At 45.9% G+C, this 27,689-nt stretch overlaps 3 protein-coding genes and 5 non-coding genes across 17 annotated transcripts in view; 2 read left to right on the top strand and 6 right to left on the bottom strand.

The window, feature by feature from the left end:
• Nucleotides 1-903, bottom strand: part of UBC (ubiquitin C) — a 1,727-nt gene extending 824 nt beyond the window's left edge. Inside the window, exons 1-2 of the mRNA XM_026058678.1 lie at nt 820-903; nt 18-204 (exon numbers count right to left, since the gene is read on the bottom strand). Coding sequence (XP_025914463.1) covers nt 18-197 — 180 coding nt within the window. The 5' untranslated portion in view covers nt 198-204; nt 820-903. The remainder of the gene's footprint in view (nt 1-17; nt 205-819) is intronic.
• A 60-nt stretch (nt 904-963) lies between these two features.
• On the top strand, nt 964-23,518 carry LOC112962485. 8 transcript variants are annotated; one of them, XR_003252319.1, is made up of 5 exons: nt 1,028-1,108; nt 1,427-1,722; nt 2,067-2,438; nt 3,865-3,957; nt 22,976-23,518. XR_003252319.1 is itself a non-coding variant. In XM_026058676.1 (4 exons), the coding sequence occupies exons 2-4, from the start codon at nt 1,440-1,442 to the stop codon at nt 14,831-14,833; spliced, it is 699 nt and encodes a 232-aa protein (XP_025914461.1). In that variant the 5' UTR covers nt 1,028-1,108; nt 1,427-1,439; the 3' UTR covers nt 14,834-15,020. The 8 variants fall into 8 exon arrangements, 1 of the variants encoding a protein (XP_025914461.1); XR_003252318.1 differs by lacking the exon at nt 22,976-23,518 and adding an exon at nt 5,883-6,000; XR_003252316.1 differs by lacking the exon at nt 22,976-23,518 and having other exon boundaries at nt 3,865-4,985.
• On the bottom strand, nt 4,151-4,222 carry TRNAA-UGC. The gene has a single exon. It is a non-coding gene; the product is annotated as a tRNA-Ala (tRNA).
• On the bottom strand, nt 4,995-5,066 carry TRNAD-GUC. Its single transcript has one exon. It is a non-coding gene; the product is annotated as a tRNA-Asp (tRNA).
• Nucleotides 5,341-5,413, bottom strand: TRNAF-GAA. Its single transcript has one exon. It is a non-coding gene; the product is annotated as a tRNA-Phe (tRNA).
• Nucleotides 6,491-6,562, bottom strand: TRNAD-GUC. Its single transcript has one exon. It is a non-coding gene; the product is annotated as a tRNA-Asp (tRNA).
• TRNAA-UGC lies at nt 6,794-6,865 on the top strand. Its single transcript has one exon. It is a non-coding gene; the product is annotated as a tRNA-Ala (tRNA).
• On the bottom strand, nt 8,844-27,689 carry DHX37 (DEAH-box helicase 37). Of its 3 annotated transcripts, XM_026058673.1 has the most exons (26): nt 27,165-27,685; nt 25,684-25,796; nt 24,389-24,713; nt 23,525-23,673; nt 22,642-22,734; nt 22,062-22,158; nt 21,442-21,555; nt 20,516-20,617; nt 19,938-20,052; nt 19,482-19,577; nt 18,811-18,884; nt 17,648-17,786; nt 17,310-17,386; nt 16,491-16,723; nt 15,919-16,030; nt 15,027-15,133; nt 14,184-14,372; nt 13,861-13,985; nt 13,436-13,552; nt 13,136-13,308; nt 12,613-12,727; nt 12,011-12,148; nt 11,558-11,652; nt 11,019-11,092; nt 9,946-10,043; nt 8,844-9,270 (listed from the first exon to the last, which is right to left on the bottom strand). In XM_026058673.1, exons 1-26 carry the CDS (start codon nt 27,342-27,344, stop codon nt 9,188-9,190), a joined length of 3,333 nt encoding a protein of 1,110 aa, XP_025914458.1. In that variant the 5' UTR covers nt 27,345-27,685; the 3' UTR covers nt 8,844-9,187. The 3 variants fall into 3 exon arrangements, with proteins under 3 accessions (XP_025914458.1, XP_025914459.1, XP_025914460.1); XM_026058674.1 differs by lacking the exon at nt 19,482-19,577 and having other exon boundaries at nt 27,165-27,686; XM_026058675.1 differs by lacking the exons at nt 8,844-9,270; nt 9,946-10,043 and having other exon boundaries at nt 11,057-11,143; nt 27,165-27,689.

Raw genomic sequence — 27,689 nt, forward strand, 5'->3', positions numbered from 1 at the left:
GTGGACTCCTTCTGGATGTTGTAGTCAGAGAGGGTGCGTCCATCTTCCAGCTGCTTGCCAGCAAAGATCAGCCTCTGCTGATCCGGGGGAATGCCTTCCTTGTCTTGGATTTTGGCCTTGACATTCTCAATGGTGTCACTGGGCTCAACCTCCAGGGTGATGGTCTTCCCCGTCAAGGTCTTCACAAAGATCTGCATTTTTCCTCTGCAAGAGAAAATATATACATGCTTCACTTGTTTTCCTTTCCTTGTCCAAGGGAAGTCGCAGCAGGGCCAGCTTCTCCCCCTGCCCATGAGGCACCCTGGTTTCGCAGGCCCGGCACCAGGAGCCCCCTGCTCCCTCGAGGCAGGGCACTGGAGGGRCGGTGCTCCCTGAGAGCGCCCGCCCAGCGCCCCGCCCCGTGACGTCAAAATAGGACCGCCCACATCATCACGAGAGGCGGGGCCACCCACTCCACTCCCCTTCCCGCCCAGGGCGCGCGCGCCCGCCCGCCACCATCTTGGCGGGGGTTGCTGCGCCTGCGCGGCCGCCATTTCCCCAATCGCTCTTTATGGTTCCCCTTCCATCCCCGCCGCCGGCCCGCGCTGCTGCCATTAAGCGGGAGGGGAACGTCCCGCCCCACCTCCACAGCCCGCCATGTCGCCCTGCACCCCCTCCACAGCCCATCTCACCCGTCACCCCCTCCGCCTCGCCCAGCCCCATACTCTCGTCCCCACACATCTCCCCTCCGGGCACCCGGCACAGATTTTAGCCGCCGCCATGACAAACGGCCTTCCCTCTCCCTCCCCTTTCCCCGCGGAGGCCCCGCGAAGCTCTCACCGCGGGGCGCGCACGCCAAGCTGACAGCACAACTCTTCCCGAGACTCAGGCGGCTCCAACTGCGCCACACAAACCCCCTCCCGCCCTTTATATAGCCTCTGCGGACCCGCCCACTGCAGTTCGGATCACTCCGCCAGGCACTATTTCCTCTGCGCGCCAGCCGCGCCACTGACGTAGGGGTGGAGCGCAACAAGTCCGGCAGCGCGGAGGAATCAAGGCGCTCCGAACCGCGGTGTGACTACGCGCTTGGCGGGCGGGGAGGGACAGCGAGTGGACAATGGAGCGCGGGGTAAAACCTGGCGTGGAGCCGCTGGAGCGGGGCCGGAGCCCTGAGGTGTCCCCGCCGAGGCCCCTCAATTTTGGGGGCGCCTCCGTGACTAAAGCCTTTTGTGAGAGTTTTAAACCTAATTCAGGCTAGGCACCTGCGGTTAGCTCCCTGCTTCAAGCGTGCCTCCTTGCTTTCCCTCCCGTGAGGAGGGGCTCCCCTTGCGGGCCTCGCCAGGCCGCAGGGTGCCCATGAGGAAGGGGAAAAAGGGGTTATTTTAGCGTGAAGGAAGCTGCTTACTTCTGTGTAAAAAACCCTCTCATATTTTTTAATATGCTACAGGAGAGCGGCAGGGATGTGTGCACCCCTATGGCAGACCAGAGGCAGCACGGGAAGACACAAACCAGCTGGGGCTGGTACAAACGAAGCTAGGCCCCGTGTGCCGCCGTTGGTGTATAATAAATACGTGGCCGGGGCAGAGAAACGGGGCCAGCGCCTGGCCCGAAGCAGGAGCAGCCCGCCAGGGCGGGGAGAGAAGCAACCAGGAAAGCAGAAAGATGAAGTGGAGGAGAAAGAAAGTTTGACAGACCCAGAGATCCAAGTCCTGCAGACAAGCTGCCCGCATGAGRTATCATGGAGTGAGTAAATATATGTATATATAAAATACGTATATGTACATACAATGCAGTACATATCTGAGCTGTCGTGGGCTTTGCAACTCAGAACTAAGGCCTTGCCACAGCGTTAAAATTAATCACTAATAGAAATAATAAAAATGCCTGTTTCTTAAAGCTGCTCCCTCTTGCAAAGCACCCCCTCACGCACCTCCCTCGCACTCGAGTTGCACTCGATGGCCCCTGTGCCATCCCAGCCAAAGTGCCCAGCGAGCCACGGGCACGGCTGAGCGCAAAACCAGGCTGCGTTTGCAAAGCTCGCTCGACACCGCTTGGCTCAGGCCGCCGACAAAATCCCTCCCTTGCAGGCGCCCACGGAAAACTGCTGCCTACCAAACGGATAACACGGATAACACAACGCCCAGGGCTGCACGCCAGCAGGAAAGGAGAGGAGGCCCAGCAACAGCCCTGTGATTGGTTTGAGGGAAACTGGCCCACATTTGCCTGACACACTGAGATTTTACAGGAGGGGAATGCTCTGGGGACCTTCTCGGCCTCTTTGCATTTGTATTAAAACTCAACATTACAATAATTAAAAAAAAAAAAAAAGGCAGCTCAAACATCCAGGTGGTTTAGCTGAAGAAGAGCCACAAATGTCTTTTGGTTCCTGTGCAAACTGCTGTAGGAATGGCGCTCAATGGCTTACATTGTGTACATCTGGAGTTACAGAAACATGAAAGGTTTGAAAAGACTTTCAGAGTTAGGTCTTTCATCTTGTTTGAAAGTAAATAATAATACTAAGCTTATTCAGTTAGTTACAGAGTGTGCATTCAGGATGGATGTGAAAATAGTTGAAAAAGCACATGGCAATCTATTTTATGACAAGATGGAGTTTTATAACGTGAATAAATACAGACGATGCAGTGCTGTTCTTTTATTTAATTAGGCTGGGCAGCCTACCACTAGGCACCCTGACTGAATTTGTACCTGTTGTCTGAATCCTGTAATCAAACTGTGGAGCTGTGCACCCCCAAAGTGTCAGATTCATGGAATGTTCAGACTGCAAAACAGATGCTAGGCCCTACTTTAATAGAATCCTTAAATATGACTGACCGACTTGCTGGAGAGCAGTGCTTTCCTGAACTGGGAGGAGCTGTCAGTGAACAAAGCCACTCCATTTTCCTCCTACACCGTCTTTACAAATACCCCTTGCTGCAATTTCAAGGCAAGCTGGGTGAAGAGTAGTGTGTCCAAACAGACCAGTATGTTTTATACTGACAAATACTGATTTCTTATGTCCAAAAGTCTGTCACTTCATGTCTTTTATTATAAACTCTTTGGGGCAGGAGCTGCTTCTTTATTGTGTTTGTGTGCAGTGTATATTCCAGAAGTATAGCTGCTCAGACATATCCCTTTCAATGAGCTATTTACAACAGGGATCCTCAGACTTAACAATGGTGTAGCTAACCATTTGGCTCAGAATAGCAAATAGAAGTAACAACAGTAAACAGAACAAGTAGTATTCCAACCACTCTCGTAGGAAATGTTATTTTATATCTGTAGCTCTCCACAACCTGAACTAGTTGGATATACCATGGATAACTGAGTAGGGTAGATAAAACAGCTGATAAGTGAACAGTGGAGATAAAACAGCTGTTTCTAGATCTACATTGGCTCTGGTCTCTGTGCCATACCTTTCATCCCTTCCAGCTCTGAAGAGCATCACAGTCCAGACACAACCATGTGAGCCCAGCCAACCCAAAGAGAATAAAAGAATTTGTTTCCAGAGAGTTGATCCTGACCTAGTGCAGGAGAAGCCCAGTCATGCTGCCACAGGGCTGCCCGCAAGCCGCCAGCATTACTGAAACCGCCAGCCTGGCTGAGGYGTTGCAGACACCGCAGAGCCAGCAAGACCCGTGCTAAGACCCAGCTAAAAGCTCCTGCACCATCTTAGCCAGCGAGTGCAGGGTAGCTGTGATGTCTCTGCTTTATTGGCTTTGCCTTTGGCTCTGGTTCTGGGAATGTGGTGCAGAGACCCCGGAGCAGGCCCTGGGGGGACTGCAGGTTTATACGTAGCTGGCTCTCTGCTATGTGAAGTAATGGGGCAGGGCTGGTAGGCCGGAGTTCCCCTAAATTTCAGAGTTTGATGCCTCTCTCTTGCTTTAGGGCTGTTCTGCATCTGTGGTGCCTTCGTCTGGCCATGAGATACCCACACACGCAAGAGCTGACCCTATGTGTGTTTTGCATAGTTGCATACAGGTAAGGAGAATCGCCAAAAAAAGCTATCTTTTTCCACTGATAAATCACCATAAGCAGTCCGTTCACGGATGCATGTTCATTAGTGGAAACACAGAGACTTTTTTTTGTTTAATGCAACGTAGTCCCTTTAACCTCAGAGAAAACATCTCCCTGAGTGCAAAACGAGGGGGGAAAAAAAGCGTAAAGGCAATGCTGGAGATGCCGGGGATTGAACCCGGGGCCTCATACATGCAAAGCATGCGCTCTACCGCTGAGCTACATCCCCCTGCCCCACACCCCACTTCCCGGGGATGGGGCTACGTGGGTCCTAGGGATGGGGCTATGGGGGTCTTGGGGTCGGTGCTCTGACGTTTCTGTCCCAGATGGGAGCTGAGCTGCCCCAGCCAGGGCCTGTGCTCACCCGTGGCGCTCCCTACACTGCACACCACCTTCCTGCTCGCTGCTATCCCACGGCAGGGCCAGGCAGGGAGGAGTGCAAGGTCCAGGGCAGATTTGGCCGCAAAGGACTGATCTTCTCTAGGGAACATCTGTTGGCTTCATCAGTTTGTGGGATGTGATTTTATGTCGGGGCTGGGCAGGGGGAGACATGCAGGGCAGTTCCCCCAGCTAACAGCAGATGAGCTGTGCCACCCATGCTGGGTATGGGGCAAGAGACCCAGGGAGGAGGAGCTGCTGCCCTGGAGCAACAGGGAGCTGAAGCTGTCCCTTGTGCACCATACAAAAGGGAAAAAAAATGCAAGCAACGGGGTGTATGTGGAAGAGGGAAGGGCAGAGATGCTGATATAAACCCCTGCAATGAGGGGACACGGGCAGCCAGAAGGCTCCTGGATCCCACTGCGAGCAGCATACAGTGATGCCAAACGCCAGAGAGGCACAGCCCCTGCAGCACACAGAGCTGTGTGCGAACCTCAAGCACCCTTAGAAGTACAGGAGCGCTCCGCGTGCACACACACAAAACAGCGTTTTTCCCTTCGGCTTGGCTACACGCACCGAAACGGGGCTGGTGCGAGGGTGGGGAAAAAAAAAAAGAAGTCATCCTCCCCGTCGGGGAATCGAACCCCGGTCTCCCGCGTGACAGGCGGGGATACTCACCACTATACTAACGAGGACGGACTGATAAACGTTTTTCGGCCGCCCGTGGCTAGCAGCGCTGCGGCGCAAGGCGGAGGGAAACCTTCATTTCGCAACCCTCGCCGCCGCCGCCGGGAAGCGGCTCCTGCCGCTAAGCCCCAAACGCGGCAGCGCCTACAGGGACACCCGCCTCGCCGCGGGAGCGGCTTTGCCCCCGACCTAGGGGCAGGGACTGGAGTCCTGCCCCCAGCTCGGCTGGGCATCCAAAAGACCGCAGTCACCGAGGGGGGGAAAAAAAAATTAGTAGAGCCCTGCCGAAACCCGGGATCGAACCAGGGACCTTTAGATCTTCAGTCTAACGCTCTCCCAACTGAGCTATTTCGGCGGCCTCTTATGCCCCCCCTGGCTCCAGCTACCACCGCCCGCTCCCCGGGCGGCCCCGGGCGCAGCCTGGCGGGGGCCGCAGCCCGGCGGGGCGCCCTGCCCGGCGCCTGGGGCTGCCGCGGGGGCTCTGCGGGCCCCTCCGCGCCCGCCTCGGCATCGCTTTCACCAGAGCCTTGCGGCGCTTGTAGCCCTGCAGGGACACAGCCAGCCCCGCGGGAGAGCAGGAGGGGAAGGGCCCCCCCCGGGCACCCCCAAAATAACAGCAGCAGCAGCAGCAGCAGCAGCAGGGTGCTCGGGGCCGTTTGCACGGGGCCGGCTCAGGAAGGCACCGTCGGAAAGGTGGCACCCGCTGGCACACCCCCCAGGAGCACACTGCGTCCCAAACCACAGCATGCAGATTTGTCATGGATCCTTGCTCGCATTAACAAATTTGGTCTAAGATCTACGTCTCATTTCTTATCTTGATACAGTTTGACATACTATTTTCTAACTTGAAAAWAGAAAACCAGAGACATATGCTCAATCTTAATTCTGAGAAGGTGCAAAACACGCAATTCTGCGGCACTTCGGCCTGCAGCTGCCAGCCTTGTTTACCAATGATCGAGCGAAGATCCCTGTGGACCACAGAGGGGCCAGTTCTTCACCCTCCTACGACCTCAGGAATGTTCTGGTGCATCTCCCATCTCCATACGGTTTGGTGCATTACCGAGCATTAACTCCTCATTACACGCTCCACTTCTCGCTTTAGTTCTCCCCATTAACCAGACGAGCTACAGGCCTTGGCAGCCCGCGGACCATGCTGCCGTAGGGACGGCGAGGCACCCTCGTCGCAGAGCCTGCTGCTGCTGCAGGGCGCGATGTCGTTTCGCAGTTACTGCGTCACGGCCGAAATTCGTTGCCCGCCCCCCGAAGCGCTAGGCCAGGAACGCTGTAAGMCCCGCGGTGGGGGCCGAGAGCCGGACTGCGGATTTGCCAAGCCAACGCGGTCTCCCGCCTGCACAAAACGGACGAAAACGGCACGCGGCGGGGTCGCGCGGCTCAGGGAGGGGAAAATGGCCGCGGGCTCCAAAAACTGCACCTCCCCGTCGGGGAATCGAACCCCGGTCTCCCGCGTGACAGGCGGGGATACTTACCACTATACTAACGAGGACGGGCACAYTCAAGTATTTCCCCCGGTGCCACTATAACCGGAGCGCCGCGCCGGCGCCGTCTCGACGCAGACGGCAGGGACGGGACGGGGGGCCGGGCTCGGCGCCCGCGGCTCCTAGAGCGGGGCCTGCCGCCCGGCACAGCCACCGCCACTGCGTGATGCGCGGCGGGGCGGGGTGGGGTAGGGCCACGGTGCCTATCTATGTGCAGCGCGCGAAGGAATGTGCGGAAAGGGGATGTAGCTCAGTGGTAGAGCGCATGCTTTGCATGTATGAGGCCCCGGGTTCAATCCCCGGCATCTCCACTTGTTTTCTTCCCCCGGGGAAGTAAAGCAGGGTGCTCTCTCTTGCCGTGTTTACCCAAGAGCCATAGTTCCTTTTTTGCAATTTGTAAATAGCCTCGAAATTTCCGTTCTTTTCTTCCCTCGCACAAACACAGAGCAGTTTGCAAACTTCTGCCACAGTCCTTGCTAGAGAGGAAGGAGTGCTGCATGTGTGTTTGTGTTTATTGCTGAACACTATGGCACTGCAGCATTTGTTTTAAATATTCAGCTACGACAGGGTATTTCCCCTCTTGCTCAAAGGCCAAAGCTCGTGTTTCATCAAGCACATTACATTTTAACTTATGTGTCAGAGCCCGGGCCCCTGCAGCACGTAGGAGTGGCAGGAGCACACCTTCAGCGTTTATCATGGTTGGGTGCACTGGCTTCTTCAGGAGCACGAGCTCTGCAGCCAGCCCCAGCAGCAGGTATCCCGACCTGCCAGCTGCATATGAGCGAGGCAGGGGCTCTCCAGGGCCCAGGCCCAGCTCCCCTCTGCAGGAAGGAGGGTTACTGCCCACACCTCCTAATGTTAAACCATTACAAGCAACAGCAAATTAACAGTGTGAGCATGGGGTTTAGCAAGGAAGAAAAACAGTAGGTGAAAGGAAAGGTAAATCCAAGCAGGTTTCCCTCTGGGTCTAACAAACCTTGTTGCAAAATCAACAAATCACATGTTTAGTCTGCCCCATTTCCTAAAAGCACTTCTCAAAAGTGCTCCTGCACCAATTCACAGAGGCCAATGAAATTCAGGGTGGTTCAGGAGCACCACAGTATACAAAGTGGCACTGGTAAACCATGGAGGAGACTAGGACATGAGATCACAAGCATGAGACCTGAGCCAGGGCTGGTATAAGATAGCATTTTTAAGATACTTTCCCTACAAAATTGACAGCCAAGGCCCCTATCCTCCCACAAGGGAGGCTGAGGGCAGGTCTTGCTTGCACTGAGTGAGGAGCACTGGGCTTTGCAGCTCCTATTTTGATTCTATTCATATTTACACATCAATAGGATGGTTCTCAGACAAAATGTACCTGAAAAATCTGCAATGCAAAATCGTCTCGGTTTTTCTTGAGTATTTACAGTCAAGCCAGGGAGCAAGGTGGGGCATTGCAATGCTCAGTTGTCCTGGCACAGTCCTACCGTGCTTGGCCTTCAGGAAATTTCTGGTTTAGTTCTGCCTTGGCTGTAGCTTGGCACAGGAAGGCTGAGCAGTTTGCTCGTGCTAACATTCACAGGCATAAAAATGACTGTCTGGACTTGTTCAAAGTTAAGCTTTGAATTCCCCTCCACTTCCAACAACTGCATCATACCAAGCCTGCCGAACATTGTCTCATACTGTCCCTGGACGCAGAAGTTAACGTGGATCAATTTAGCACTATGCTGCACAGGCTTGTGATCACGGCTCGCTGAGTCACCCAAGTGCCAAACCAAGGCACTGCACAACCTGTCCAGGGACCAACTACCTTGTCTTGTCTTTTTCCTTACCACTACAAAAGTGCAGAAAATAGTGTCAAAGCTTCTCCGAGAAAAGCTGTTTCCGCACTATCAGCATATATATTCATAGATCTGCTTATATGCACTGCACAAATGCAAGTACACTGGCACAGCAAGTCAGAAGGAGAAAAGGCAACACAGTCTTGTGGGCAGGAGGAGGGAGGCCATCCCCAAGCAGTTTCAAAGCCATCTGGCCCCAAAGACTACACACACACAAGGCGCATACAGAAGAGCTAGGAACTCTCCCCACCCTACTTTAGGGGTAGGCAAGTGTGCTGCAAAAATAGCAGAGGAAGGAATGGACCAGGCAAGAGGGAAGATTAAAAGAAGAAAGTAGTGAAGACAAGGTTCATGGATACTCTGATCCAGTGACAAATTCCTACAGGGGGAAGCAGGAGAAGAAATTTTGGGACCAAAGGTTTTGCCTGCATTTGGATCTGCAGTCATACATGAGGAAGAGCCCAGACAGCTCTAGAATTCTGTTTATTACAACATCCCACATAGAAAATCTCTCTCCTGTGCAAACCAAGAACTCTACATACACAGTGTAGCCCATTTGACTAATATAGTCCAGAGAAACTTTAGTAACAAATAATCAATAAAATACAATGGATAAAATTATCCAAACATTTATATTACAAAATACCAGGGAAATAGCTGGTAAAGCTTCTGAGAATACAGAGGGCTTCCCAAAAGAAACGGAGTAACAACCAGTTCACTTATAAAAAGGTACGTGCTAGCAGTCAGCAAGTCCATTTTTGTTCCATGAGATTTCCAAGCTCTCAAAGCATCCTGGAGAAGTCAAACACTTCACAGTGCTACAGGCGGCCACTTCTTGGCTAGATCCTCATGCATAACTTCAGGGATCCACTGACAATAGGCGGCGAACAAGTCTGGAATGGAAGAGAGGAACCATTAGGCGGCTGCAGGAGTCAAGGACTGGAGCAGCCTGCTGGAAAGTCAAGGCCCAAAGGCGTCAGCCTGCTCGTACGCAGGCTGGGGAATGAAGGCAACTCTTGCTGAGAGTAAGAACCACCATTCCATCGCTATGACAGTGTCCAAGTTTGGATACCTATATGCAGATACAGAGGTATCAAGTATGGAACAAATACTGCTAAAGCCATCACTGCAATCCTGTTTGGAGGAATTTTTAACACTTTGCTGCCGCTTCTGTAAGAGCATTCTGATAATCTGGTACCCTAATATTGATAAAAATGAATTTTACCTGACAATGAGAATTTTTCCTGTATCCACTGACAGTACCATCATAGAATCTAGTCTTTTAAAACCCCAAACCAAAACAATTTAACTTTGGACAGAACTACAAGAAAAATTTCTCAAATACAAAGAAAACGCTGCTTTCTAAAGGATAGAAAGCTCCACAGTTCTTCACAAGAGCCAATCACACAGCACTTAGTGCTTACTTCTAGTAAGAAAATAACAAATGTTTGGAGTATATGAAATAAAACAGATCACCTTTTTAGCTACACTTCAAAATACCAACTGTGCTTGAGATATCACAAAGCCCCCACGGAAATGACTAATAAATAAGCAAGCAGGACACTCACACTTAGGATTTTTCTTCCACGCGGCCAGCAAAGCATCACGATTATCACAGTTTTCTGCAACTAGAGCCTGCAGGAGGGATTCTGTTCTGGGCTGAAGCCTAAATCAGTCCAAAATAAAATGGTGCAACAAAGCAACATTCATTAGCTCAACTTAGCAAAGGAGTATGTCACAGCTTTCAGCCTACCACTCTCAATGCATCCTCTAATACTGTTAGGAGACTAAACGCAGATGTGTAAAAACACATGACCTTTGGATACAGGAACATATCATTAGCTTAAAAAAAGTTCACTAGAAGTCATTTACTGCCCTACCACTTTTTTTGGTTAAAGGAAAAGTAGCAGTCTACTCTCATTGCTGATGGCATGAAGAGGCATTGAGAAACCAGCTCGTGCTGGGGAAACAGAACTACACAAAACAGCACAGCACAAAGTAAAGCAAGAAGGAATCCACAGGTCTCATGTTGAGCTCTTAACTGACTAAAAAAGGAAAATCCTTTGCAATTGTAGTGTAATGTTTGTGACCTCAGTTACATTTAACAAAGTCTTTCAAAGTTCTTGTACCTATCAGCTCCATGAAAACTCACAGGAAACTCACCGAAAAAGCTTATTATGGTAAACAACAGAGGGCAACACAGGAAAGAACATGAGAAGCAACAGCTGACTCCTTTTGGGGGTCATGGTTCTATAAATGCCATCAAAAGCATGAGAAAAAAATTGGGCAAAAGTCTTTAGAAACCTGTTTGGTTTTTTTTTTTCATAAAAAAGAAAAAGTATGATGGGCCAAACTGCAATGAAAAATAAGAAAAAACAGTTGCTTAAATATGTGAGCAATTTATCTGTACGGATCAGCCCACAGAGGTCAGTGTGACCAGTGGGTTGCATGTGTGCTTCCGTATTTGCCCTTAAAATAGGCCAGTTCTCTTGAGACAGAATTTTTCTTGGTAAGGAAATTGATTTTCCTCTCCCCACAACTACAACCTAGATCATTATCTAGAACACCCTCCCCAGGATTGAACTTTTTAAGGGAGTTAAAAATATTCAGTGGAGAGAACAAATTAAGTTTAACAACTTACTTGGACCATGTCTTCAGCATTATGAGAGGACTGGACAGCAGACACTGGCTATAAGAAGCCAACTTTTCAATGACCTGGAAGATTTGTTAGATCAAGTATATAATGAACAAGGTAAATGAATTGTCCTGTGGAAACAAACATTAATGAACATAGACTCCTCTAGATTTCAGTCCCATATTCCCTATTATCATCTCTCTCTCTCATCTATGTCCCTGTACCAGTCTTGTCCTGCCTGGCTTGCCAGATGACTCCTGTCTCTCAAAATGGACAAAGACCCAAGTTATAGCTGTTTTTCCTTTGGGAAAACAGGACTTCTATTCATGTCTCTCTCCTCTCACCCAAATGCTGATTTCCATGCCATTTCATACTTTAGAGAGATCTTCCCTCCCCCATCAAATGGGACAAACCCCTGAAGCCACTGGCTAGTTATTAGGAAGGGGCACACAAAGAAGGCAGCCACAAGGCTTGCCTCCTCTAGAAGCTGGGCTAAAAAACATATTGTGAATGTCAAGGAAGTGAGACAGTTGGAATATGCTTACCTTTCCTTCAAGCAGGAACCTGGCAAAGTATTTATAGCGATCGATACCTTCTGGATAATCAACTTCCACAGCAGGGAGCTGCCAGCTAACTCGATCTGGAAAGAAAGATCACACTGGGTCTCCTAAACAATCAAAGAGGAGGTGAAACTTCCAAGTGAGATGTGACGATAAGGTGCTAAGAGACCTGGAGAAGTTACTGCCATCACCCAGATAGCCTCACTCCTTCATAACAGTGGGAAGACATGGGCACGAAACAGCCAGGCCAATGGGAAGATGCTGGTATTTAAACCCTGTGAATCCCATGGAGCTACTCAAACCACTGTTAAGCCCTTTGAACAGTCCAAGTTGAGCTCAACCCTTCTGGTGTTGTTGACAGTATTGTTCAATAGCATTACAACAACTAAAGAGCAGCTTTCGGGCAAAATTACTGAGAAAGTGTTTCAAGAAACTTACAGAAGACACTTGGCCTGTGGCATCGAATTCTGCCTGTTTCAGGGCAGTAAGATGGAGGAGGATTTTCCAGGGGTTTCCCAAAGTGGCAGTAAGGCGGCAACAGAACGGGAATCCACTCAGGTTCAACAGCAGACACACCTTAGAAAGGGAAAAAATGCTGCAAAATGAAGTCTTGCTGCCAAGAGCCAGCCACGAGCCAACTGTCCTATGAGTAAAGCACACAAATAGGCTCTCATCTCCCCAGAGGCGAGAGTTACTTATAAGGTTATTTTTAAAGTCAGCTGTATGGATTTTAATTTCTTTTGCTTGTGCCATGGTTAAAGGGCAGCTACTGCTGATTGGGCTGGTGCAGAGCAGCTGTTTCAGAAGTCCAGCTTTGCTCCAGCAAATTTTACTAGGAAAAGGGGAGGAATAAATTGGGTCCATTTTTCCCAGGTTAAACTCCAGGAATTATAAGGATTCAAATCCCACGAGGCAGTACCACTCTACAGAGAGAATGCAGGTTTGTGCTCAGTTGCCAGTAGCAAGAGAAATGTTCTGTTAAGGCACTTCTGAATTCTTAACCATATCTGCAGAATGAGTACAGACCACTGCAATGTTACCTTTCATATATAATTTTGTAGTCTCAACAATTTCTTGATACACCACAAACTCCGGGAGTTGTTTGAAGAGGATCGAGCTTGGATGGATGAACACTGGTTCGTCCAGGAGAGCAGTCTTTAAAGAGAGCACAGGGGATTCAAGCAGAGTAAGACGAGTTACTGGCAATCCAATTCCTTGACTGCATCAAATTTCAGTCTCTCCTAAATGTATGTTTATATTGTTTCCATAAGTGACAGAGGTTTTAATAACACCACCCTTTTCTGCTTCACTTTCTCTCTGGAGACATTAAGAACTTTGCAAGATGCACTAACTGCACTTCCTAGATCTTTTATAACAATTCCTACATGAGGACTGGGAAACTGCAACATGGGAGGCTTAAATTCTGCGTAGAGAAGTTGGAGAAAGCCAGCAGACACAGCCCCAATGCTGAATCCAGACCGAAGTCCAGGCTTTGCACAGGAGTGTCTCCCTAACACACACACACATGAGGGAAGAGGAATTCAGTCAAATCAAGCTGCTTACCTTGTAAGCATTTTTCCACTTGTCATCTAGGAGCTCCTCYGCCTGAACCCGTCGGGCAACATGATCCCCTAGCCCTGCCAACACAATCTGTCTCAAGTAAGTTGCCTGAGCTTCTGTTGGGGGCTTCATTTTTGGATCAATGTAGAGGCCAGCATCAGAACAGACTGAGTTAACTGAGGGGGAAAAAAAAAGTCGAGTTAAGACTTGATGGAAAGAAAACGTTTCAACAGTCCAGTTGATTTGCTGCCCCCTGAAGGAAGACAAAAACAGCAATTCCTCTCGAAATCCGCAGACTTTTACCTGCTGTTGTCAGCTGCCCTCGCAAGCGTCTGATTTCCAGCATGGCTTTGTATCGTAGCCCATTTTCTTCACAGAATTTAGGAGTGCACCCTGCATATTCACAGGCCCCCACTGCTCCTGCAAGCGAACAATCAGATGGAGAAGACAATGACTCAGTAGATCAGGAGTTTTCCTAGCAGAACATTAAACTGTGGGACAGTACTGTCACAGGCCCACACGGACATACCACAGTTCCCACGCATTCAGGGTTGTTTGTTAGTTTGGGACATTTGGAGGCTGCCTGGAGCACAGTCTAGAAAATATTCCACTAGACTTAGCCCTACAGCAGGAAGATGACTTTGGTTATGTAAAGCCAATAGCTCAGGGTCACAGGGAGGAGAACAGAATGGAAATTAACAGTACAGGGAAATCGCTCACTGTAATACCTAACATCACCATGAGGTCTCCTAGCTTTTGCAACAGCCCTTGCCCAGCCCAGATCCTTTGCATCTGTAAAAGTCTTGCTTTCTTCCCCTTCAGCTTTGCTGTCTCTTCCTCACTTACTGCTGGTCTGAAAGAAACATGAAACACAGCATAAATCAGTATTGTGCTTACATGCAGAATGACCTCAAAGCAAGAGAGGCAGGTTTAAAAACAAGCTACAGAAAAGCTCAGTGCCACTGCAGAGCCAGGAGTCAGCACTGCCCTATCACTGTGCTGTGACAAGGCCACATGTCCTATAAACAGGATCTCAGGCTAGTTTACTCACCTGTCATACTCTTCAAAAAGCTCCCGGACAGTCATTGCAGACACTATGGTAATGGTGTATGGCAGGCAGTCATGCTGCCTACTTAATGCCAGCATCTTTGCGTAACGGGGGGCTACAGGAAAAGTGGCCATTACTCTGCCCAAGGGGCTAATAGGGCAACTCAGCTTCGCTGTCTGCTGCTCCTTCAGCCTGGAGGAGGAGAAGGAGAAAAGTCATGCAGTAAAGGAACTTCTGCTTTAATGCAAGTTTGGGTTCCTGGCTTTGGCAGCCCAATTCATTTGTTTCGGATTTGTTATCTCTGTTTTTGTTACATGCAGGCCTCGATGGCTGGGCCAGAGATTCTTCTTTTCCATGCAACTCCCACCTGCCCTGCACAGAGCACTCCTAGCAGTGCCCTTCCCTGCCTGATCCTCAAGCTGTGCCAGTGGCTGCGAAAGCCCATGGACCCTCCTGGGCTGCAGAACCAGCAGCTTTCTGCTTCCTGGCAGAGCAGCACAGCTGCCAAACAGCATCTTCTAACTCCTCAGACGAGCACACAACAGAACACCGTGGCACTTCTTGCCCTTTTCACTGTCACTCTATGCAGAAAGACACTTATTCCAGAAAAGCTGTGCCCTAATGGCTCCGACAGAAGCATGTTCCAGAACTGAAAACACACGGAGGCTCAGACCAGGGAAACAAACACAGCTGAACAGCTCTTAAAATGATGCCAGTCTATACAAAAAAGCACATTCTCAGAAGTGAAAGATGCAATGGAAATGTGAGTGGGTGGGAAAGCAGTGCTCACTGCCTTGGTAACTGGTGCTTTATCACTGAGAGGAAATTTGTGGGAGACACTGTTACCTTCCTGTCATCAGGGGCTCCTTCAAGGCACCCAGGGCTATCAGCAATTCCTCAGCTGCTGCAAGTGCTTCCGCTGGAGGTGGCGTTGGGAACGGGAAGTTGATTACCTACAGACATCAAGATAAAATGTCTGTCAGTGCATCACTGACACGGCTCTTGCTGAAGAGCAGAGTCTGAATGCAGTAAGAAGTCCACRGAGTGGAAACCTCCCCTCTGATTAGGTACACCAAAGAACAACACTTAGGAAGTTTTCCAGGGACAACAGGAAAGGAAAGACAATGGGAGGAAACAAAACAATTAGGAAACAGAAATACCAGTTACTCTTAACTGCCACTACCACCAACCACTGCCTAGGTCAGGCTGCTCTAAGGTCTAACTCTTAAATATTTCACACTCTGAAAGTGCTCAACTATCTCCAAAACATAATTCCTATTTTGTCAGCAGAAGGACTACTATTCCTCATCCACTTCTGGGACCTGAATGGAAGTCTGTGAAGTTAAAACACATATGCACACAGCTTAGGCCCTTCTTGTTTCTTCAGTATAAAAATAGCCTCCATTCTTCCTTAAAAAGCAGACAGGTCCATTTTCTCCCTCTCTCCCTCTGAACTACAGGACTGTTACTTCGCTGATTTTTAATTAGCAAGAATCTAATGAGAAAGCTCCATTATCTGAGCCAAAAGACAGGAAGTTGCAAAGTCTATTAAGGTCTGATGCAATTCACAGCAACTTCTGCAATTTGCAGAATCAAAACCAAGTCCCAGGACCCTCATTTCTAACACAAGACACAGCCTCAAGCAGTGAAGATAAAGGACAAATTTATGTTTGTTTCTGGTTCCTATGGACAAGCATTTTAATGAGTGCCGTAGCACAAAATCAATTTTACACTTCACCTTTTCTATATTCAATGCCTTCATTTGCAGGATCAAGTCTTCTACCGGTCGCTTTGTTATTTCTGGAGCAGAAAATTGCTCAAAATCCATGAACACTGCTGAAGAATATAACCTAGTGGAACAGAAGTACTGCTTAGAAACTTAAAAGAAATCTTAACTCAATAGATACGCATCAAAAATTGGCAAGAAAAAAAGACAGCTGTGGGATACTACTTACATAACCATGTAACTATTTGCATGGTCCAGGCATATTCACTGCCTTATTCACAAAAAAATTAATTTAGCAAGCCACGCCAATCTGACCATCAGAATAAGGGTTTTAAGCAAGAAAAAGGCTCCTGAGAAGCCTAACTGTCAAACCTACATCACCTGTGACGGCTTACATTCAGCTTCACCTCTCCTATTTGGATTAAGAAGAGACAAAACAAAAATGTTTTAAGCAGCACTAGTGCCTTGTGAAAGTAGAACAGTAGGACAACTAAAGGCAGTAGGACAAGAGAAACTATCAAATTCACAGGGACACTTGTTGGGCTTTTCATTTTCCCAAACCCTCTTCAGGGCAACTAGCTAACCTGTAACAGTGCCCTGGTTCAGTCCGGCCAGCTCGACCCGCCCGCTGGTTAGCCGAAGCTTGAGATGTCCAGGTGACTCTGAAAGACGAAACCCCAGTAATTTTGTCGTAGAAACGTTTCTTGACCTTTCCACAGTCAACCACATATTTGATGCCAGGGATGGTAAGTGATGTTTCAGCCACATTGGTGGCTACAACACACAATCTTGTTCCAGGAGGAGGAGGCCTGAATACCTACAGCAAACAGATGGGCACGTGAAACGCGTTGTCAGTAAGCGAAAAGAGACAGTCAGTTCATACATACAAAGAGATTACAATGTGTACAGTACAGCAAGTGAAATAAAACCAGGTCAAGAATTTATATTTTTTGTCCCCAGCTCTGGAGCTCTCTATCCACCTCAGTTAATCCCTCAAACATGCACAGCGCACAGTTTCCAAGCAGTCCAGATGCCAATGGCTAGTCATGCTTAGACACACTGCTGTCGTCTCTGAGGTCCCAAGAGGGAACATAAGAATTTGCAAGTGCTGCTGGATAGCAGTAGGATCCTGGCAGGCCCCACAGCTATGACTAAATTTAACAGGCTACAGGACTGCAGCTTTTCATGTCTTCCAGCTTGCTGAACTGGCACATTAGGGACAACACAGCCCAAGCAAGGCCTGGTCTGATCGCATCCCAATTTGCCCATTGGTCCATTCAAGTCTGCCCGCTGATGGACGTTTTAAGAAACAAATTTTAACCCACAAAACACAAACGACTTAACACACAACATAGCCACATATCAATAAAAGTCACTTATTCTTGTGACAAAAAATCCTTTACCTTTGCTTGTTTCTCTGGTGCTAGTAAAGAATAGAGGGGGAGCACATAGAGTGGAAGGGAAGAATCTGATTTCTCATCTGTAAAGAAACAAAACAATATTCTTAAATACACAGTAAGTCAGCTTCCAAGGCTTAACCACAATATCTTCACAGACCCAACCTCATTTAAAAGTAGCAACAAAGCATTTGGTATAAAGCTGAAAATGGAAAACCTTAATAGCTTGTCCATTACACAGGTCTGATGTGCTATCATGCCAGCTTAGCAAAGGACAGCTAGTTTGTGTCACACATTTCACAGGTGATGGTACATATGCAATTTCTATTTCATAAGTGCCAAACCTTCTTCTGAGTCTGCATCTCCTAAATCAAGGTCAAAATCAGATCCTGCAACGTCATCATCAGTTTCAGCATCTCTGTCTTCATCCCCTTCATCCACTGGTATGACAGAGTAATTGTCCAGATCAATTTTGGGGAGTGTCTGAAGACGACAGGAAAGAACAGCACAAAGCATTAAGCCTTTCTAAGCATAGTATTAGCCCTTATGTAACAGACACAACCAACAATTCCTATTGCTTTAAAAGCAGAGCTGATTGCTTCTTCCAAACTTTTGTTGACATGAAGGTGACAAAGGGATTGAGTGATTTCATTTATACTTCAAGGCTGAGATGCTAATTCAATGTTTGGTAACTGTGAGAGTCGGGGGAAAAACCCAAGTAAATATTTTAAAGAGCATTCTGTGCAGAGCCATTTTTTTTATAGGGATTTTTACCCTTTGCCACAAGTGTCCTTTACTTGAGGCCACTTCAGCTACCAGGATCTGATGTCAGCAAACAGTATATCCATAACATCGTGATTTCCTGCTAACAAATTTCATGCAGGACTTGGTCAGAAGCCAAACACTACTCTCACTCATAGACACATCAGTCCCAATTTTGAATAACAAATGGTGAGATGAGAGCAGTCCTGGAGTCAGCAAGTCTAGAACTATTTCCATTAAAGTTTTATTGGTCAGTACTTAACTGAAATCAATCTTCTGCCTGTAATGTTCAGGGACACATTTTAGTGCTCTGCTGCTCATAATGCAGCAGTTATCAGTGTAGATAAAGATGTTCCTTCTAAACACTGGAGAATACCACTAAAGAAAGGATCCATTGAAAAACATTTTATTTTTCCCTACCAGAAAACTGTGAAAGCAAAAACTAGTATTTCCATCTTGGACAAAAGGCAGATGAAAATATTCTTGGAGCTTAAAAATGAACTATAGATTTTAAATCATTTAATTCTCCTGCTTTGCCTGAGTCTGAAGACACTTCAGGACGACTCTGGCCTACATACATCCCTGAAAGGATATATTCCCTGAAGGGGACCTATGTAGGACACAAGGCTTCATACAGGTCTAGAACAGAGTCTGGAGAGAAACACAGCTACCCAGGAATACTGTTTTGCAGGGAGGTACCTGCTCCTTCCTGTCTCTTGGTGGAATTCTAGCCATCACACATTACCATAGCTTTCTTCCTCTTCCTGGATTTCTTAAATTTTCTGATTTCTTCCACTGATTCTTCTTTGTCATCATCCCCTAGAGAAACAGCAAGTGGAATTACTGTTAGCTCAGCATGCTCTCCCCTACAGTGAGCGTGGAAGCCTGGTCATACGCTTTGCTTGGGATCCACACAATCTTGCTTGTGATTCAAAAAGTGTCACAGTATGAAGGAAGCAAACAATCATGTTGAGGTCAGGGATGACCCAGAAGTTTAACATTCAGGTTCAGTTTAGGAATCATACAACAGCTGAGGATTGACAGCAATACACACAAGAACTGTACATCTTGAGGTTTAGGAGAGGATTAGCTGGGTGTATCAGAATTTAATTTTCTAACTTTCTAAAGTCATTTTGGGAAATTCCACTATCCTCAAAGCAAACAACTTCCAAGAAGCAGCAGTACTTCCACTTGTAACTCAATCAACAGAATGACTGAAGAAATGCAATGGATTCCAGGGAACCAGAAGGCATTATATATAAAAAACATTTGCCCTGAACCCAAATCAGCACAAACTGAACAATCAGTTGGGCCTTTTCCCACTCCTGGTTTTTGAGGTTTCCTTAGGTGCAAAGCAAGTTCACTTCTTGGTGAGATAAATTCCAACTTTAACAATCCTTTATTCTATAGCATTACCTGCAGTGTTATTTTTTTGGAATGGAAAAGCTTTCCTTAGCCTTCTACAGAGTGAGTGAACTTCCGCCTGTCCTGTTAAAAACACCAAAATCCCACCTGCAAGAGAAGAGATGACTCTAAACCTCAGCATAGTTATTTCACCTTGGAAAGTTTCAGAACTCATTCTTGATAAGACATGTCAAATATATTGCAAACTAACATGGAGGAACAGGGTCTTTGTCTGCACTACTCCCTCAAGAAACATACTGTCATAACGATGATTTAAGTGAAGGCTAATTTTCACAACAAAAATCTTCCAAGTAAAAGCACATAATATATCATTATGGTCCAACTTCTTGTTAAAAAAAAAAAAAAAAAAAAGAGTCCAACTTCTTGTTAAAAAAAAAAAAAAAAAAAAAGAAGGTTTAAGACATGTTAAGTGTAAAGAATCTGAGAGGTTCCCTGCAGTGACCTTACCTGAGGGTAACATTCGATGGATTTTACACACTTTTCTGAAGCACTCCCCACTATAGTCATCTAGGGGGGTTTTCTTGTTGAAGTGAATAGTTACAGGGAATTGCCTTGCATCTACCTGGACAGGAAACAACAATAAACAGACAATGTTGCATAACCCAGCACAATCAGTGCAGCTTTCATGGGAGAACTAGAAAACTCATCCAGTGTTCTGTTCAGCTCTTATTTTTGGTAACCTACAAAACATTGGACCCACAGAAGTCAGTGTTGTCCATCCTAAACACCATGAAACCAAACTAGAAACCAAGCTTTTTTCTCTTGCAGATCATCATCTCAGTTTGAGGCTTTCTAGTTCTCCCAAGCTGCAATTTCCAGTCTTTCAAGATAACTGAATTCCTGCCAGGTAAACTTTTTCTGATAAAAATGGAGAGAAAAACACTCAAAAGAAAAAACAATGTAAACAAAATAACTACTTTTAAATTGATAGCTGAAAGATTTCAGCACCAACTGGAAAGATGAGAGTGCCCTCACTGTGTTTCAGCCATTACAACTGACATGGATCCCAATAAGAGGAATGATACCTGAATAACAGGAGGTACCGCAGAAAACAACCTCTTGTTCTCAGTGAAATCTTCAACACGAAGGGTAGCTGACATGATGATCAGCTTCAGTGGTAGCCCTTTCTGCAGGGACACAAACGTGCTGTGTTATTCTGTGCCTGAAAGCATATAGCAGTTAAGCTACACAGCACACAAGGCTGCTACTATTGGTGGGTCTGAATACAAGGCTCTGCCCCAAAGTACTCAAAGGCAGCACAGCAAAAGCACCATGTCAAGTGACGAAGGATACGCAGACAGCTTCAAATGCTACCTGTCTTAAAACGGACAAAAAAATTGCACTAGCAATCCTGATACTACCACTGACTTGCCTGTAAACCACTGAACTCTCTCATCTCTGTGTATATACATACACATATCCATAAGTAAAAGAAAAACAGATACCAAGAACTGTCACATAGTCCACCAACCCTGCTTCCAATACCTGTCAGGACTAAACACTGCAAGGTGTCTGCCAGGATCCCAGCAAAGTCTCCTCCTCATCACTGTTATTAGATGGCTTATTCCAGCGCAACAGTAAGCATCTCACTTTCTAGTAAGCTGCTAATTCTAAATCTTTACCAGTGTCTTGTGGCACTCTGAGTCTGGAAATTAATTGGATATTGACTGGAAAATGATCTCTTGGTACTGAGGTACTATTTTTACCCTTTTTGTAGGTCCTGTGCTTCTTCTATCACAAGAAAAAAAACAAACATGCATTATCTGTCTGTGTCAGTGCTATTTTACTGTTTTCCATCACATTCCCACCGACTTCCACACCACAGAGTCCCTCTCCCTCCTCACACAAAGCCTTTTCATGTCTAACTGTCTCACATCCCCTTCCCCAGTATGTCCACTTCTAACACTGAAAAACTGCCAGGCCGTGCAGCTACTACTCTTGCTTCTCTTACCTTTTCACGAAGAGGCACAATGCGAGACAAGAGGCCTATCAAGATATCTGTGTACATACTTCTTTCATGGGCTTCATCAATAATAACTACTTTGTACTTTGAAAGCAGAAAGTCCTGAGAAGGAAGAGAGAGAAGATCAGTGATTTCAGCACCTGAGGTCTCATCCAAGGTTATCTTTAAGTTATGACAATCTATAGCTACACAAACACTGACTCTACCTTCATCTTCATGGCTGTAGCGTCCCTCATGTATTTGAGCACAGTTTAACATGTTTATCCTCCTGCTACCTGACTGAGGCAGGTAACTAAAGCAGTGAGGAGCTAAGAGACATGCATACCATCCGACACGAAACAAGCAGCCTGTCACAGGCTTGAATCCCAAAGCCTACATGAAGCACCCTAGTTCCCGAGACTCTCTTCCTTGCTCTTGTTTTACAGAGCAAGAAAACCCAACATTTAGAGACTTGGGCAGGAATATAAAGAGTTAACATGAAATACAGCTGCAGTGCTGAAACTGGTTTTGCTTTGAAAGGCTGGTAGCAAATCCATGCAAACTGATTGGTATTTCTTTCTAGCTATACAAAATACTTCCTTTTTATATCATTGAGGACAGCAACTTACCTTCTGAATTTCTTTCAGCAGCACACCATCGGTCATGAACTTGATTTGTGTTTCATCTGTCACATTTCCTTCATATCGTATTTGATATGAAACAACTCTGTAAGGAAGCATCAGGACAACCACAAGAAAAGCATGGGGAGAATCAGAAAATTCATGTTCATACCAGGAAGCAGCCTTTAACCTAATTAAATCAGGGCCTGATACCAGCACAAGGAAAAGTACATCATCAGCTCCCCAGAGCCTAACATGCGCAAACCAGTAGAAGCTGGGATGCAGAGGAATTTCACTTTGAATTATTTCACTGTTGTGGGACACTTTCTCATGGAGATACAAATTAGGACCATTTCCCACACACCATCTTCAGAAAGCTCTCTCAAACTTACAACCATTAGGGCACCAAGTCTATGTGTGTTTTTTTCCCACAGACAACCCAGAGAGGGATTATAAGTAAGCTTCCTACAGTCCTTTGCCAGAGACAGGACAGGCAATAAGTAAATCTCCATTCCAGTCTATCACATACACAGCGCATCTCAGTGTTACCTTCCCAGCAAGGTCTCAGCTATTTTTTTTCCCCCCTCACCTGCGCGACAAGTTCATTTCCTTCGCAACCCGCTGAGACATGGACACTGCAGCCACACGCCGAGGCTCTGTGATCCCAATAGCACCAGTTGAACTAGGAAAGAGAAGTGGGGGGAAGGTTGGTTGTTTTAGAGAGAAACACGTAGGAAGACGACAACGTGATTTCTGTACAATGGCTCTGAAGGCAATATTATCACTTAGGCAAGTTTTCAGTTAAAGTTAGAAGGAAAACGGAGGAAGCTTTGGAATCGCCCTTGTATTATATGTACATTGATCTCAAGATATACGTATCACCAAAGTGATTTTTTCCCCAAATGTTTTCTCTTTGGTTTCAGTTTTTTACTGAACTCCAGTCCCCCTAGGCAGCCTTCTGACAGTCTGGTGCATTTCAGAAGAAACTCAGGCTGCGGAGACAGCAGCACAGGAGGTGGATGCACCTTCTTACAGCTCAGAATAAAGCATCTTATGCACCGCCCGAGCTTGTCAATATAAGCAATAGCACCAAACCAGCCATGCTCTTTTTAAAAGGGTTCCTAAGAAATATGCATATTTTCTTGCAAAGGTAAAATAAACTTCTATAAGAAGAGGTTAAACTCTACGTGCTATGGGCAGGCAATAATGCCCCTCTGTGAAGAACAGAAGAACGACTTTGAAGGAAACTTTCACCACAGAGGTTTTAAAACATTACTTATTTGGAGAAACTTTTGCAGTCACAAGCATAATCTTTTTTCCTTCAGATTTTTTATAAACCCATTCAACATGGCCACTACCACTACACAGAGAAAAGCAAGTTCAGTTCAGTCATTCCAGAATAAAATCAGAAGTGACTGAGCTAGCTTGAATTTTTGTAATCACGTTTACTGCATATAAAAGATGACTCATACCTGGTATAGCCAGCTTCATACAGAAACTGAGGTACTTGAGTGGTTTTACCACTTCCCGTTTCTCCACATATGACGACAACAGGATTCTCATTAATGGCTTCCATGATGGATTGCTCTTCAGCAAGGATTGGAAGCTTTAGCCTTGCTTCCTAATTAAAATAAAACACACATTTTACTTGCACTGTTTTGTCTCCACTCCTTTTCTGTTTTTCACCAGGATTGAAATCTGCTTCAGGTTATAAAAATCACGAACAGGAATTCTGCAAGCTCTGTGGCTTGAAAAGTTCTAAACCAGCTAATATCACACTGTCATGTTCAAGAACTAGACTCAGGAAAACAGCTTCTCAGAAAGTAGATGTCAAGGTGTACACTTTAATTTGTGAAACTCCAGAGTTTCATGAGTTTATTAATAAGGTACTTCAAACAAAAAACTATTTCAAAACGCTGCCTTGTTTGTTCAAACATGATTAGAGATTTTGCTCTTTCTGAAGAATACTCTGCCTACATCAAACAGTAAAACTATCCTGATTAATGGATAATATAATAGGAGAAACAAAAGCAACTTCACAAGACTTTCAATGAAGAATGGTAAAAGGCTGCTAATAGATTATACATTTAAAGCTAAATACTTATGACATAAACCAAAAACATTTTCCTTCTGCACAGATTAGACAGGCTCAAAGCTCACACTTGTGCATGTATAATTTGCCAGAACCAGCTCCATAAATGCACATTGGTGCAGTGCCAGTAGTATTAGTGATAGACACAAGATAAAGCTGTAGTGTCTGCGGTGAATTAATTTGATAGAAGATACCGTAATTTCCATCCCCCTTGATAGGCATTTTACTGTTAACAGAGCCTCACCTGAATCTCAGGAGCCCTGTCCACAGGGATGAAAACTGCAGGCTTGCAAGATGGTTTGTTTGATGCTGTCTGACAAACCGTTGCACTAGGAACAGCCTGCTGATTAGTCGCTGTCTTCTTAATGCTTTCCTCTGGCTTTTCAGCTGCATTCAAACCACTGTCTGAAGCCTTTTCAATTTCTTCTTTCTGCTCTTCCTTCTCCTCTTCAGAGCTATGGGATTCTTCCTCAGGCTCCGATTCTGAACCTGAGCTGTGCCTTCTCTTATTCGCCCCACTGATGCTCCTGATCTTCTCGGGTACAACAGCCCCTGGCTCCTGTACCATCCTAGAACAAAACATCAACACACAATCTACGTTTTGTTCAACATTCTCCAGGCCATCAGGCCAGACACTTCTTCCACACAAAAAAGAAAAGTCAGATCACTAAAAGTCACTGCCTGAGCCTGAACCTGGGTTTTATTCAAGTAGGTAAGCCATTCCTCAAAGGAAGGGGGGAGGTTTTCACAACTCTGCTAGGTAAAGCCTCGGCTGACCTGATTTCGTGTTTGCAATAATCGTGATTCATGCAGAAGGCTGGATCTGATGACCCACAGAGGTCCCTTCCAACCAACATTTCTGCGATTCTATTGAACCCAGCTTTGGACAGGTATAGACTCTTCTGCAGGTACACTATCATGTATTCAAGTAGTTCAGTACAGTAACTGCTTCCCTGGAAGCTAAACCAAGAAAGAGAACTTCCCTCTTCCCACCAGAAACAAAAAGAGTTGCAAGAGCAGGATCTGTGCTGCCTTTACAATCTAGAATACAGTGACTACAACAACCAAAACAAATCAATCTCTCCCCTGGCAACATGCTGGATATGTAAGCTGTATTCTTATCTAAGCGTGCTCTATATTGTTATTTATTCATTTCTTAAAAAGCCATCCTTGTAGTTTAATTTATTCCAACTTCTGTCCAAATGAAGCTCTGGATAAATCTAGTAAATTATGGACTGCCTTAGTCAATGTTTTCCAATATAGCAAAAAAGTAAACATTTATTCCACCAATTGTGTAGCTTAGCATAATTTCTTAGTATATGCACATACAATTGTTACTCATCTTGCTCCCTTATGAAAGGAAGGGCCATGTTATTTTAAACATATTACCAGGTAAAAATAGAAAATATTTAAATCAGTCCATTCTGAAGAACACGTATGTAGTAAGAACATTGAAAAATTGAGCAAAAAAGCTAAGAAGGCGCCCCTTTTTAAATCACCGCAGTATACCTGGGCAGCTCTTTCAAAACAATGCTTTACCTTTTAGTCTGATACATTCGTTCCCCAACACCCAGTTTGGAAGTGGTGTACAGAAGCTTCATTTCTGCCTCRGAAGCCTGGACCTCATTTAGCTTGCTCAGCAATTCAGCTCGCTATGTGGGAAAAACAACCAAAAATCAGGGATTATCTTCACTAGCAGATAATTTCATATCAAGAGTAGCCCTTGGGTTTTAAAAGATGAACTCTGGCAGAAGTTCCTGTGAAGGTTTAAAGATGTTTCTGCCATCACATGTTCTCTCCTCCCCCATGAAGGCTACTGTCCTGCACCAGCATCAGGAGAGAAGAAACATGGACCTGCTCCTCCACTGCTCCCACAAACAGCTCAGCAGCAGCCCTTAAACAGCGAAGAAGATGGATTTGAACTAGAACACTGGACTGAGAGCAGGAATGACTGAAGCATCCTTTCAGCTCACTTGTGACATAAGACAGCCCTGGCCTCTAGAGGATCAGATTAAACTACCTCCAAAAAAAGTCTTTAGAGTTCAATTGTCGAAGCCCATATTCGGGCACTAAAATGAACAGGAATTTTGTCTGGAAAGCATTTACAAGGAAAAACAAAAACAAAAACTGTATTTGCAGAAAGAAAATATACAAGAGCTGAAAATAAATATAACAGAAGCATTGGCAGTAGCACACAGCTAGGAGTGCATTAAGCTCAGTATTTTGTAGCAGGGCCACCCTTCTCACACACTCTATTTACTTTTAAAATATGGTGTCATTTACTTTGCTAGTGAGGTATTTCACAACACACATAGATCGTGTACACACAGTGTCCACAACAGCAGTGAACTGAACTTTACATCAAGTTTTCCCTAGCCCTGCATCATTTCTTTCATTTTGTAAGAAAGAGTTAACACATTGAGAGAAAAAAAGCAAAAAAAGTATACAAAGGCATACACCAATTTTAACACACTGCACCAGCAACAATGAATCCGCCTCCTATGAATTATTCCTACTTTAAAGAGGAGAAAATGACATCCAGGGTGATTAAGTGTCTCGCCAAGGTCAAAGAGAGAAGAGGAAACAGGGCCCAGAAGCGGCGAGTTCCTGCACTGCCTGACGCAGTAAGAGGGGCAGGTCAGGGTGAGGGGAATGTTTTTCAACCACTGGAAGTTACACTCAAGACACCATGGGTGGCTGCATGCTTTTGCCAGAATACGCAGAAAATAAATGGCTAATGCTGTAGTAACATAAACTTTTAAGCTTCAGCATCAGTGTGTCCTTGAGATGCCTCCGAGAGCTCACATCCCGACACCGTGCTCTAGCACTACAGAGCGGTCGCTCCACCGCTGGGTTTTGCACCGGCAGCATAAAGGCATCATGTATCAGAGTCACACTGCAAGGGAAACCTCAGCAGATGCTTATTAACATCAATCTTTTCTATACACTGATATTATTAAATTCATTTCATCATGACAGAAGGCACAGAGCTAGAGTTTTACCACCAAGAAATAACATACCTGCTTTTTCTTTTCTTTCTGCTCTAAAACTTTCTGCAAATTTTTCTTCCGTTTCTTGCTTAGGGGCTTTTTCTGCTGTTGCACAGCATTCACTACTTTTTTCTTCTTTGCTTTTTTTGCTGGCAGGACCAGGGCATTACTTCCATCGACTCCTTTCAGCGTCGCTTCGTCTGAAAGCATTTGTTTGATTATTTACCCATGCCAGGTAGCCTATTTTCAGCATATTGCTCAACAGGCTTATTGCAAACCTGACTAGATTTAGCTCAGTTTTAAACAAACAGGACCCCCATCCCCAGCCAAAACAAACCCCACATTACCAGTAAGGCCAAAAGAACATGAAACCAGGGACTCAATGCTCCAGTGCTTTTAGGGTGTTTTTCCTGGACTTATGTAACACTATGAAAACTGCCTTTTTTTCAGGTCCCCCTGAGAGCAAAGGGCACTGGAGCAGGCTAGGACTTGGCACCTCATGGCCTCCTGCTGCTCCCATAAATAATTAATTTACACTAATATAAATTTATATTA

The sequence above is a fragment of the Apteryx rowi genome, unplaced genomic scaffold (assembly GCF_003343035.1).
Source record: "Apteryx rowi isolate R43461 unplaced genomic scaffold, aptRow1 scaffold_15, whole genome shotgun sequence".
In the NCBI taxonomy this organism is placed as follows: domain Eukaryota; kingdom Metazoa; phylum Chordata; class Aves; order Apterygiformes; family Apterygidae; genus Apteryx; species Apteryx rowi.